The sequence below is a fragment of the Loxodonta africana genome, chromosome 7, assembly GCF_030014295.1.
Source record: "Loxodonta africana isolate mLoxAfr1 chromosome 7, mLoxAfr1.hap2, whole genome shotgun sequence".
NCBI classification, from domain to species: Eukaryota; Metazoa; Chordata; class Mammalia; order Proboscidea; family Elephantidae; genus Loxodonta; species Loxodonta africana.
In genome coordinates, this window is record NC_087348.1 from 2650773 (window position 1) to 2664453 (window position 13681).

The window sequence follows — 13681 nt, forward strand, 5'->3', positions numbered from 1 at the left end:
ATGACTTAGGTTAGATGTGAGGAAGGACTTTCCCAAGTACGGATGAGCCCTGAGCAGTGGGACTGCCCTGCAGTCACAGGTGAGTACGTGGGCCTGGCTGCAGCAGCCCCGGCGTGCCTGTGACACTCTCCAATCCCCCCATGCCTGGCAGCTCACCTGCTTTTCTCAGGCTCCTGGCTGAAGTGGCCTGAGGCCAAGAAGTCTATGGACCCCTGCTCACCCTCACTGTGCCAGCACCCTCCCAGCAGGACCATGCTCTTCGCCAGGGCAGCACCACTGGCCACACCTTCATGCCCCAGAGGGCAGTGTTGGCATGGTGGCCCTGCCCCACCCTGCATCAGAGGAGGCCTGCAGAGGCCAGCCAATGTCCCCGTCATGGCCGGCAGAGCATGTGCACAGGGGTGGCCAGCCACCCTAGCGGCCTCTCTGATTCCATCACAGAGAAGAGGATGTGTGCCCCGGACAGATAAGGCCACCGTCTGTGAGTCACTTCAGCTTGTTCTTGTGGCACCTTCTAAATATATCCTCCTAGAGGATTTTATCAGCTGTGGGTAGGCTGGCCTGGGGCCAGGCGGAGTGTGGCCAGCTTCCTGGGAGGACACAGCCCGCCACCCAGGTCCTGGGTGGGCCTGCCCCTCTGCTAAGTTGCCCTAATACCCTCCGGCCTCCTCTTCGGAGCGCTCAGGCCCCCCATATGCCCAATGCAGTGACCATAGCAACCCAGAGGGACCCCTGCCAGCCCCTCAAGGATGGGGGTGGAGGGCCAGGTGGCCCGGCTTCCACACTCCTGGTTAGCCCTCAGGGTTGTGTTGTGGTTTTTCTGCTGGTCTGTGAGTGCTGTGTAGCCCTGGGGGAGTCACTTGACCCCTCTGAACTTCCCTGTTCTCTCCTGTGAGTGCCAGCTGGCCAGCTGCTCAGGTGCGGGGTTTAGTGCTACTGATTCCACCCTCCCCCACTCTGGGGTTTTGGCCCACTGGACACGAGGCCTGCTGGTACACAGATGTGAACCTGGTTCTGCAGAGGAGGTTCCAGCCGTCTGATTGTTGAACGCACATGTGGTCCAGGCTTGGCACTGAGGGAGCAGAGCCTGGCAGGCCCACGACGGGGACCAGAGGGTCTAGGCTCAGTCCGGGGGCAACTCCCACAGCCTGATGTTTGCACTTGGCTGTCGCCTGCTCCTGATGGTATAGTGGTTCACTATGGAATCGCACACACTCAGGACCTACACAGAGAGACAGACGCACACATGCACACAGACACAGAGACACACACACACACGCACACACAGACCGATAAACCCAAACACACACACCCAGTCTCCCCACTCCTCCAGAGCAAGGTGGGCTCTCAAAGACACTCTGGGCTAGGGGCCTGCAGATGATGGCCTACCACTTGCTTTTGTCAATGGTGTTTGTTGGCACACAGCTGTGCCCAGCTGGGAGACCCCGTGGCCCAGGACCCCAAGCTCTGTATCCTCTGGCCTGGAGATGTGCCGCTCACTGTGGACAGGTAGGGGCAGGAGGTGGCCCGAGAGCTCCGTTCACTGAGCTCCTTCGTTCAACCTCAACATTCACGGTCACTCAGCAAACACTCACGGAGCTGCCTACGACCCAGGCCTGTAGAGGGGGCCCTGCCTCCACAAGCCCTCAGATCCACTGGGGAGATGGCAGTGGGTGGCAGTTGCCCTGGTGGCCAGTGTCTGAGGGAGGAGGCAGGATTTGTGGGGCCCGAGGGGGCATCAGAGGAGCCCCCGTGGCCTAGCGGGGAAGCCCAGGCCTGCATGGGTCGGGGTGGGAGGGGAGGTGCTAGGAAGGTGCATGGGAGTCCAGACTTCGTTTGGGGGTCTTCCTATTTGGGGGGGCTGGACGGGTTTGCGTTTTCTGAGGACCGCTCCTGCCGTGAGGTGGATGTTACCTTGGAACTGGGAGACGGTGGGTGTCTGTTGCAGAGGTAGGTGCAGTCCTGGCGGCAGCCGGGGGATGGTGGCAGTGGGGATCCAGAGAAGGGATACGGGGAGCGACGGCCCACCCACAGTTCCCTGGACCCCATGGGACAGTCCCTCAGGCCCAGGCAACTGCTTAAGCTCTTCGGGGTGGTTGGCGCCAGAAACTGGAGTTTGTGGTGGTCTTCCACCGAAGCGGGGGCTGCCCCTGGGAAGGACAGAGTCCCGGGGCCGGAGCAGCATCACCCCAACACCTGTCTGACACGAGAAGCCCCTACTCTGAGCTTCTGGGGGCCTCCGCTGGGGAAGGGTCCAGGGAGGCAGGCCCGGGTCCCCGGGAGGAAGGTGCTGGAACACTGCTAGCCACTCTCATCTGGTGGGTGCCCATGTCTCACCACTGCCCCCCTCCCATGAGCACAGCGTCAGCTCATTGCAGGCTGTAGGGCTTTGGGGGCCTCAGCGTGGGGCCTGCAGAGGTCGGAGGGCGAGTGGGAGGGTCCTGTTTCTCTGGCCTACTTGATCCCTTTTGGAAAAAGCGTCATCAGGGCCCTCAGGCCAGGGAGTCTGTCTTGTGTGTGGGTTAGATTAATCCCCTAAGGGGCCCAGTGTTTAACGGGATCAGTGCACTCGGGCTCTCCCGAGACAATGAGGGTGGAAACTGAACCTGCCCACTGCACCCAGCACCCATTGTGCCATCGAGGGCTCAGATTGCATTGCCGGACTGAAATCTCTTAAGGAATTGAGGCTCGGTGTGCTAGAGAAAACAGGACAGAAGGGGAGTGCTGGGGGGGGCAGGTAGACAGGGCCACTGGGTCACCCCCGTGGTCCTGGGGTCACGCCCTATCTCTGGCTGCCTGAGGAAGGGCGTCCGGCCTGTAGCCCAGCGGGAGTCCATGCTGTCATAGATATTAGCAGATGGGGTGTTAAGGTGTGATGGCCAGACGGAAAGTGGGGAGACAGGACAGTGGCTGTCGTGGTCGTCCTTGTGAGAGGTGGCTGTCCCTGGGGCCAGGCAGGGCTGACTGTTGCCACATGGCAGAGCAGCTGGGGGCTCCGGGGCCAACATACCATGTGGCTGCCTCCGGCACATGGTTCCCGCAGCCTGGCAGTGGCCTCCCTGCAGAGGGGGCTGCCCTGTCTCTCTTGTAGCCCCAGGGTCATCAGATATTCCAGGGGACCCAGCCCCAGCCCACACCCACCTCTGTCCTCATGGTGGTTCCTGGGGCTGCTGTGACCAAGTATCACAAACTTAAAACAACAGAAATCTATTCTGGGTCAGTTGTGGAGGCAGGTGTTGTCAGGGCCACGCTCCCTCTGGAGGCTGGGTGGAAGATCTGCCTTGCCCCCTTCTGATTTCTTGTGGCCCCAGGCATCCCTTGGCTTGTGCCCACATCACGCCAGCCTCTGCGGATACATGGCTGTCTTATCTTCCCCGTGTGTCCCGTCATTGGATCTGGGAACCACCCAGGTAATCCAGGGTGACCTCTTCTCGAGATGAGATCCTTACTCACATCTGCAAAGACCCTTTTCCCAAATAAGGTCACGTTTACAGGTCCTGGGTAGATGTGTCTTTTGGGGACCCCCACCCACCCAAAATACAACCAGAATGCTCCTCAGAAGCAAGGATGGTGAGACCATACTTGAGACGTGTTGAACATGTTATCAGGAGGGATCAGCCCCCTGGAGAAGGACATCATGCTTGGTAAAGCACAAGGTCAGTGAAAAACAGAAAGTCCCTCAACGAGATGGGTTGACATAGTGGCTGCAACGACGGGCTCAAGCATAACAACAATTGTAAGGATGGGGCAGGACTGGACAGTGTTTTTGTTCTGTGGTACATAGGGTCGCTATGAGTTGGAACCGACTCGACGGCACCTAACTACAACACCACCACCACCCACCCCTGCAGTCGCCTCACCTCTGGCTGCAGAGACAAAGGCTTGGCTCAGGGCGACAGGTCGTGAGCCCTTCTGTCCTCCGTCCCCCGACTTGCTCCACCATGGAGCAGGGCGGCCTGCAATCTCAGGACACCGGTGTGCCTTTGCTGAGTGTCTGCGTGCAGCCACCTTTCACCAAGGCAGTGAGGTCCAGGGAACTTTCAAGGTAGTTTTGTTAAAAAAAAAAAAAAGTTACTTTAGAGAAAGATGTTGAATGGCACATGGGCCTCACTTGGGTTGCAGGGCAGAGCTCCCCAGGATCCACCCGTCACTCGCCCCTCCTTGCCCAGACTGGCATCCCACCCCAGTTCTATCCTGCTTGGAGGCCATGGCCTGGGGTGGCACCAACCTCTGTGCTTGTGGGTATGTCCCACACTAACCCGGAGCCTTGGTGTCCCGCCGGTGGCTGTACTTGTGGTCCCGACTCTCAGGGTGCTTGTGGGCAGGTGGGTGGGCTCTGGGCTGGTCAGCCTGGGTGGGGACCCGGGACAGGTGGCTCCTTGCCTGTGACGCTCTCTGCCTGGTGCAGAGGAGGGCATGCGCACAGCTGCCTTGGGGTGCGGGCAAGCGTCCAGGGACAGGCTGGGGCAGACGCCAGGTGCCTTGATGCTCACCTTGGGCAATGGTGCTCATTTGGTGGTGGCTGGCTGTCCTTTCTACCTGGGGGCTGACCAGGGCTGTGACAGGCTTGCTTTTTTTCAAGATGCAGCAATGCTGACCCCGGGAGCAACGCTGGCGGGATAAGGCCTCTGCCCTCGGGGAGTCCAACCTCTCAGGGAGTGTCTGCCTCCCCAGGTGGGGCAGCAGCGAGGCTTGGCATGGGGGCAGTGAGTGGGTGGGCAGTGTGCCAGCTGGGCCCCTGCCCTTACCTTGGCCTCACAGTGTCTCCTTCCTGGGCCGGGGGGTTTGGGGTTTAGACCTTTGAGTGTTAAAGTCACACTCAAAATCCCACCTGCCTTAGGCTCAGTTCACAAACTTGTCATCTGTAACCAGCCCTCCATGGAGGTCTTCAAATATCCCTCCACGCCCACCACAGTCCACCCCCAGCACCTCTGGTCGCTGGTGCTTGTGGGAAATACCATTGCCTCTGTTTCCTTTTTATGCATAATGCTTTCCCCAGACCCACAAAGCTCGAACTCAAGTACTGTATGCCCAGTAAGGTAAACTTACAAATACCGTGCATTTAAAGTTCTCTAAAAAGTTCCGGTAATGTTCTAAACTTTGCAGGATTTTGGCTACAATCAGTGTGGCCTCGACTGCACGGGTCTTTCACGTTGGCACTCTAAGGGAGCCCTCGGCTGGCCACGTGTTCTCTGCGTGTGAAGCACGTGGTTCTTGGAGATGTTTCTAAAGGTGGGAGTGTCCCAGGGTTGAAAGGTGCTTTTCCATGGACAGGAAAGTCCCTGACAGAGTTTCCTGAAGGGGCGCTGCAGGCTGGGGTCCTGGCACACCCAGGAGGTGCCTCGGGGGCCTGGCCTGGGCTGACAGAACCATGGAGAGGTCTAGCCAGGGTCTGCACAGGTGTGAAAGTGGGGGCATGTCACCCTCCCCTTGCTCCCCATGGGGCCCAGGCCTTGGGTGCCCCCACTGCCACCAAGCTTGGCAAGACTTTCTGCATTTTTCCGCATTCCTGGGGCCCCTGGCAGTTGCAGGTATGGGAGTGATGTCTGATAACGCTCCAGGTGCCCTTCAGGGCCAGTGCCGTGATTGAGACTCTGAGGTCAAGCTGCCAAGGGGAACAAGCAGGCATTGTCCCTGGGCCCGGCACTGTGCTCCCCCCAGCGGTGGCCTCCCAGGAAGGCGGGCGGGCCAGGCGGCACTCAGAGGAGGTGCTGTCAGCGTCTTTTCTCCCACCTACCTCTCCCCACCCTGCGCTGGCCCCACACCCAGTCCAGGAAATTATCCAACCCTCCTGCCCTGGGGCCTTGGTTTCTCAGGTCTGGGCACCTGGGACTGGCTTCTGTCTGAGCCCGGGGACACGGAGCTGGGATGGGAGGTGGCCAGCCTTGCAGAGACATGAGGGTGGCGTCTGGCTCCACGGCTGGGCACTCCACAGTGTCCCTGCCGCCTCTGTGAGCCTGGGTTTCTCCCAGGACAGGGCTGAGTGAATGAAAGTGGGCGTGCTCTGTGGTTCTTTCTGAAACTGGCGTGTGCGTTCAGATGCACCAAGAGCCGCCTGCCCTTCAGAAGGCACAGCGTGTTGCTATAAACCAGCACCAGACCCCTGACCTCAAGGGGATATCTTCTCCGGCCAGCCCTGGGGTGGGCTCCCAGCCCTATGTGGTCCCCCCACCTGCCCACAGCCCCCATGTCCACTCCACCAGCTGTTCAGGGTGAGGATGCCCCCTGAAGGCACACCTCATGGGGGACGGTCCAGGTCCTGCCACCAGCTGCTTCACCATCAGGAGGTGGCTGACCAGACCTGCCCTCACGAGGTCTCCTCTGGCTGGCCCATCCCTCCTTGGTGTGACTGTCCAGCATCTCCCAGCAGCAGTATCCCCTACTCACTCTGAGTCTCTTGTGTCTCCGGAGCACTGCCAGGTGTGAGGATGTGGGTGGAACCAGCACCGTGAGCTCCTGGCATCCTGTGTGTGGCTGCGCCATGGAGCTTCCAGCCCCTACTAGGGGCCAGTGCGTTCCTTCACACGGAGCTCTGTTGTTAGCTGGTGCCAAGTCGGCACCAACTCATGGGCACCCCGTGTACAACAGAACAAAACAGTGCCTGGTCCTGCTGCTGTGACACCGGTACCACAAGCGGGGGCTTTGAGAAAGTAGTTTATGTCTCACAGTTTTGGAGGCTGGAGTCCAAGTCAGGGTGTCAGCTCTAGGTGGGGAGGGTCCTTGCTTCTTGTTACCTCTTGGCGTTTCTTAGATGCTTGTAGGTGGGTCCTTACATGACGCCTGTCTTCTGTGTGTGTGTTTCTGTCTCTTCTGCTCTTTTTATAACACTCAGAAGGCATTAGGCTTAAGAACCACCCAACACCAGTAAAAAGGAGCCCTGGTGGCATAGTGGTTAAGCACTTCGCTGCTAGCCTGGCACCTGTCCCTCCCTGTGGCCTTGGCTGGGCACCTGCAGGACACCTGACGACACGTGTGTTTGCAGGGCAGGAATGTTCTCTCCCTGGGCCTGACCTCCAGGGGCCTTGGCTGAGCAGGGTGGGGACAGCCCACGTCTCCTCTGGCCAGAGCCTCCTTTGTCCCCTCCTCAGTAATCACCACGTCACCTTGGGGAGATTTGGCCTCTGGGAGCCTCTGTTTCCCCATCTACACCCCATGTGAGAACGGCATGGTCCGACGCTGTGACCTTGTGGGGTCTTGTGGGGGCTGGTGTGGCTGTGGAGCCGGCAGGGCCGGCTGCTGCAGGCCGTGGTCGGTCCCTGGAGTGGCGGCGCGCCTCCTCCGGGCACTTCCTGTTGCAGAAAGAAAGGACCTCGTTGTGCTCTCAGGAGGCCCGTGGCTGGGGACGGTGTTGCCCATTTTTACAGGAGGCGGCGGCATCCCCCATACCCCTCAAAGCTTGTCTGAGGTTTCCCGGTGCACGAGGACTGACGAGACTCAGCCGGCTGGTGTCCGACTCCCAGGCCTGGCCACACATCCGGCAGCCCTGCTGTCCCCCAGCCCCCAAGCAAGTGACCGCGGGGAACTGCGGCAGGAGTGTGCCCAGGGGCCTTGGCGGGGCGGCCGTGGGGTCTAGGGTCACGTGCTTGGCGTCTCCTGCCCGTGCTGGCACCTACTCTGGCTCTTCTTGGCTGGGCTGGCCTGCTCTAATCCCTCTCTGCCTGCTGCAAATCAAAACAAACAATCCAGCAGAGGCTTAGCCTTGGGGTGCGGCGCAGCCAGGCTGCACCAGAGTCTGGGGTGGGTCCCTTCCAGGGGTTCTGATGAACACCCCACTCACACAAGACAGTGAGCTCTGTGCAGGACACACCGGTCCCCCCACAGCCCCTCCGCCTGGAACGGCACCTGGGCAATGGGCTCATCCTCCACGTTTTTGTGCTTTGTCTCCTGGAGACCCAGAGTGGGGGCTCCCCTCGGGGATCGTGATAATGGGCAGCTTTCCCCAGTGCCCCTCCTGCCAGGCCCCACGTAGGGCAAGCAGAGCAATGGTCACAGTGTGGGGTGGGGGGCCCTGGGGCCTGGAGGTGCAGACAGGGATCCCCCCTCCTTTGTGGGGGCCAGCCTGGGAGGCCTGGGCACCCACCTGTGCCGAGGAGGGACCAGCAACTCTGGGATATGCAGATTCCTGGGCAGGAGCCCCATGGCACTGGGAGCACTGCAGCCCTTGAACGGGGAGGGGGGCGGACTGAGCATTCCGTGAGGGTGGGGGTGTCACCTGCCAAGACAGGAGGGTGGCTGGGATGAGGATGGGGCCACAGGGCACGGAGGAAGGGTCGTGGGGGGACAAAAGGGGACGCCCAGGGCATGGGGTCCATGTCTGTGCCTCACAGCCACATAGTGACACCCTGCTGTCCTGTGTTGGAGACCCTGGGGGCCCGGGATGTCCCACCCAAGAGTTGTCCTCCCCCCAGGCAGAGGGAGCCTGGGCCCACACCAGGGATACCACACTCCATGGAAGAGGACTGCGGCTTCAGGAGACGGGCTGCGAGCTGCTGCTTTCAGGGAGCATCCCTGCCTGTGACTCCTTGTCACTATGATTTTGGGGGGCATGATTCAGATCCTGAGGGGGCTTGCAGTGCCCTCCCTTTGACAGGTTGTGTGGAGCGGTGGGAGGCAGAGCCCTGCCCACACCTCGACCAGACCCCACCAAGGGCTGGGTGGGCATTTCCCAGATTCTGGGCCCCCAGGGAGCCCCGGATGCTTGGTGACACCCTGTGTGCAGATGGAGAAGTTGAGGTCCCTAGCCCGTGGGTGGCAGCGTCAGGGCGCTCAGCCTAGCCAGGGGCCTCTGTGGCACCATGTGCCCTTGCTCCCCAGGGACCCTCCATAGCTCTTTGCAGAGTTTTGTAAAATCTGCTTTGTTGGGTTATAATCCACAGACCATACAAGTCACCATCTAAAGTGACGGTTTGGTGGCCTTAAGCACATCCACAGCTGTGCGGTCACCACCATCAATTCCAGAATGTTTCCACCACCCCAAAAAGCAGCCCCGTACCCATGAGCCATCACCCCCATGCGCCTCCCCCCGGTCCCCTGGCAACCACTAATCTACTTCTGTCTCTGTGACTTGCCTCTTGTAGACATCTCACCTAAGTAGAAAGATACGGTACCTGTCCTCTTGTGTCTGGTTTATTTCACTCGGCATCGTGTGTTCAGGATTCATCCGTCCTAGTTAGTGTGCGTCAGGCCTTCGTTTCTCTTTATGGCTGAGTGACATCCCGTTGTATGGGTGGACACTTGGGTCTGGCAGCATTTTAAGTTCTTACGCCTGGGACAGGAGGGGTCAGGGCCGAGGGGCAGTGGACATGGCCCCAGCTCAGGCCCAGGTTGTGTGTCGGGGTGGGGGAGGGTGGCAGCACCGCCCTGCAGGGCAGGCCACTGGGAGGACTGCTGTGGTGGGGGCAAGGGCCGGGTGGGGCCGGCTCCGAGGGCCGCGTCCTGGAGTGGGCAGAGGGAGGCTGGGGGTGACCACGTACCCCTGTCTTGCAGCTTCCTCATCGTCCTGGTCTGCCTCATCTTCAGCGTGCTGTCTACCATTGAGCAGTACGCCACTCTGGCCATGGGGACCCTCTTCTGGATGGTATGTATAGGTGGGCGGGCCGTGACACGGGGGTCATAGCTGCCACCCGGGGATCTCACCTCCACAGGCGTTTGGCCTGTGGGTGGGGCAGGATATCCTGACCTCCCCCGCCCACCTAGGGCTCACCCTGCTATCCTGTACCACATACCCCTGCTGGTCAGCAGCTGGCTCTGGGACTCAAGGTGTGGGGACTTCTTGGGTCCTGGGGATACCCAGGTCAGTAAGAGGTCTACCATGCCAAGCTGCCCTGGACATGAAGGTAGGCAGGCGGGCGGAGGAGTAAGAGGAGCCTGTGGCAGGGCAGTCTGGGAGGGCTTCCTGGCAGAGATGCTTCTGAGCTAGGGCAGGAAGGACATGTGTGATGGAGCAGGGACAGGGGTCTGCAGACCTGCCTGAACCTGTATGGTGGCCTGGGATCCTGGTGACCCTGACCTGGGCTATTTCTGTGAGATGGAGCCTGCGGGTGTTCCCCGCCCCCCACTCTGCTTCGCCCAGAGTGCCCCCTCCTCAGCCTGCAGGTGCTCAGCTTGACATCCCTTTGGGCAGGACCGTCCTGGGTTAGGGTTAAGGCTGTTGTAGGGCTCCAAGCCTCACACTATCCCTCCTTGGGGCTGGTGGCCCTCACGCCCGCAGCCCCTGCACAGCCAGCCTGAGTGGTGTCCCTTGGGATGGGGACAGCCTGTGGATGAAATGAATTTCCAGCCATCAAGCTGTGTCCCACCTCCCACCCCGCAGCCCTTCTGGGCCCCTCTCTGACAGCAGATTCTTTTGCGTGGTACATTTTGTGTACTGTGTACCTATAAGTCCTTTTTTTAAAAAATTATTCCAATAACTGCCCAACCCCTCCCACAGCCCTTGGTAACCATTCAAAAACGTTGGTCTGTAGTCATTTGCCTGTTCTGGGTATTTCATGTGAGTGAGATCATGTGGTATTTGTCCTTTTGCGACTGACTTATGTCACTCAGCATGATGTTTTCAAGGGCCGCCCGCGTTGTAGCAGGTGTCAGGACTTCATTTCTCTTTATGGCCGAGTAGCTCTCCGTCGTACGGGTGAACCACACTTTGTCCATCGTTCACCTGTTGATGGATGTGGGTTGTTTCCACCTTATGGCTGCTGTGAGTAGTGCTGCTGTGAGCGTTGGTGCACAAGTGTCTGTCTGAGGCCCTGCTTTCAAGTCTCTGGGGTGCAGACACAGCAGTGGGATTGCTGGGTGCTATGCAGGGCTTCCAACTGTCCAAACTGGTTCAGTCATGGCTGACGAAGCAAAACAAGAACAGACTCAAAGTTTTACAACTTGGCAGATTTGGCACGGTACCCACAGTGGGAAAAATTACGGGTCGAAGCCCTGGAATGGGAGACTGGGAAGAGGCCTAGCTGAGCCCTTTCAGGAGCCTGGTGTATGAGATTGGATTACTGGCAGGACTGTAGGAGAGGGACACACTCCAAGTGGTGTGGCCAGCTGCCATCTTTGAGTGGAGCGCTGCCATCTTTAAGTGGAGCGCTGCCATCTTTAAGTGGGGCGCTGCCATCTTTGAGTGGGGCGCTGCCGTTTTTAAGTGGGTGCTGCCACCTTTGAGTGGGTGCTGCCACCTTTGAGTGGGGCAGTGCTACTTCCTACTGTGCTCAAAATCCAAGGGCTAGAGATGTGGTTGCTATGCAACGCTTTTGCTGCCTGTGTTCTCTAAGAAGGAGATTAAGTTTCTAGCAGGGCTTCAGCCTGTAATTTTTCCCTTTCTGGCTATCTTTTCAGTTCCCTGTAACTTTAAAAGTCTGGGTCTGTTTCAAGGACACTTCCTTGGCCATGACCGTATAGGGCAGAACTGGTCATATCGTGATTCTATGTTTAACTTTTCAAAGAATAGGAGTGGGGTTTGAGGACTATCCTCAGCCATCTGGGAGCCCCTCACAGCCGGGGGTTGACCCAGCTCTGGCAGGAGGTGGGCCCTGAGAGAGAAACCATCGCCGTGCACTGTGGACCATCCCTGCCCCTGTAATGCTCATGGTCTGCCGAGAAACCCCAAAGTCAAACACAAAATCGCACACACATCACTGCTCTAGCTGAGACTGCCAAGGAGGTTGGGTGCAGAGGCCATCCCAGCTGGGACACAGAAGGTTCCCGAGGAAGCTGCCTGCCCTGGGCAGGTCTGCACCCAGGCCCCTTTCTGCCACGTGCTTTTGTGCGTGTTTACGTCATGTCATGGATGTTCTGACGTCTACACAAGCAGAGGTGATCGATCCACCTGCACCGTCTCCTGGCCTCTACGGCCCCATCCCACAGCAGGGTTTATGGATCTTGGTTGTATATGAGTCTCCTGAGGTGGCTGTGACAAAATACCACAAAGTGGAGGGTTTTAAACAACAGAAATTCATTCTCTCTCAGCTCTGGAGGCCAGGAGTCTGAGATGAGGGTGTCGGCAGTGTCGGTTCCACGGAGCCTCTGAGGGAGAATCTGCTCCTGCCTCTCTCTGGGCTTCTGGTGGCCCCTGGCATTTCCTGGCTGCAGCTCCAGGGTCACATGGTGTCGTCCCTCTGTCTTCCAGTCTCTCTGAGTCGCCTCTCTTTTATAAGGATGCCACTCGGGTGGGATTAGGACCCACCTGACTCTAGTGGGACCTCATGATAACTCAACTGACAATATCTTCAGAGACCCTATTTCCAAATGAGGTCACTGTCTTAGGCTGGGTTCTCTAGAGAAGCAAAACCAGTAAAGTGTATATATATGTATATACAGAGAGAGATTTATATCAAGGAAATGGCTTACGCAGTTGTAGAGGCTGGAACATCCCAAGCCCGTGGGTCAACATAGAGGCTTCTCCTGCTTCATGTAGCCACAGGGGCTGTTGAATCCAAGATCAGCAGGTCAGAGAGCATGGCTCTTGCTCACAGGCTGTGAAGATCAACAAATCCCAAGACTGGCAAGCAAGACCACAGGTAAGCTGCTAGCTCAAGTCCCAAGAACTGGAGGTCAGACGAACAGGAGCCAGCTGCAAGGATCCAGTGTAAGCAAAAGCCACAAGCCTCCCAAGAAACTCCACTTATATTCACTGCGGGCCACAAGCCCAAGGAAACTCTCTTTCAACTGATTGGCTACTCACAGCAGATCCCATCATGGAGGTGATCACATTACATCAAATCTCATCGTGGAAGTGATCACATCATCATATGTCTTAGCCATCTAGTGTTGCCATAACAGAAATACCACAAGTGATCCTTTAACAAAGAGAAATTTATTTCTTCACAGTAAAGTAGGCTAACAGTCCAAATTCAGGGTGTCAGCTCCAGGGGAAGGCTCTCTCTCTCTGTCGGCTCTGGAGGAAGGTCCTTGTCATCAGTCTTCCCCTGGTCAAGGAGCTTCTCAGGTGCAGGAACCCCCCGTCCGAAGGACGTGCTCTGCTCCTGGTGCTGCTTCCTTGATGGTATGAGGTCACTCTGTTTCTCTGCTCACTTCTCTCATCTATATCTTAAGAGATTGCCTCAGGACACAATACGATCCTGTAGGTTGAGTCCTGCCTCACTAACACAACTGCCACCCATCCTCCCTTATTAACATCATGAAGGCAGGATTTACAACATATAGGAAAATCACACAATACCGGCAATCATGGCCCAGCCAAATTGATACACACATTTTGGGGGCGGGCGGAATAATTCAGTCCATGACATCACACAACTGCCAAACTACAGCATAACTACCAAACCACCGAGAATCATGGCCCAGCCAAGGTGACACACAACCTTAGCCATCACGGTCATGTTCACAGGTACAGGGGTTAGGACTTCAACGTTATTTTGAAGAGTACAGAAGGGCACAGAGAGAGGGCGGCAGTCTTCCCTCTGTGTGACTCTCTGTGCCTCCTGTCCTCTTCTGTAGGACAAACACCACTCACATCGGACAAAGGCCACCTCCTACGCTGTGTTTACAGGCCCCAGAGTTAGGACTTGAACACATCTTCTAGGTGACACAAATCAGTCCACAACACTGACAGTGTTACTTCAGTGGGGCCCCAAGGCCTTTTTGAGAACATTTAAATTGTGATAAAATACGTATAACAAAATCTTTGCCATTTCACCCATTTTTGTGTGTGCGGTCCAGTGGCGTTAAT

The 13681-nt window shown here is 57.8% G+C and overlaps 1 protein-coding gene across 4 annotated transcripts in view; it reads left to right on the forward strand.

Moving 5' to 3' along the window:
* KCNQ1 (potassium voltage-gated channel subfamily Q member 1) overlaps window positions 1-13681 on the forward strand; it is a 361871-nt gene that overhangs the window by 40985 nt on the left and 307205 nt on the right. For all 4 annotated transcript variants that reach the window (XM_064287583.1, XM_064287584.1, XM_064287586.1 and 1 more), the window contains exon 2: window positions 9487-9577. In XM_064287583.1, coding sequence (XP_064143653.1) covers window positions 9487-9577 — 91 coding nt within the window. The remainder of the gene's footprint in view (window positions 1-9486; window positions 9578-13681) is intronic.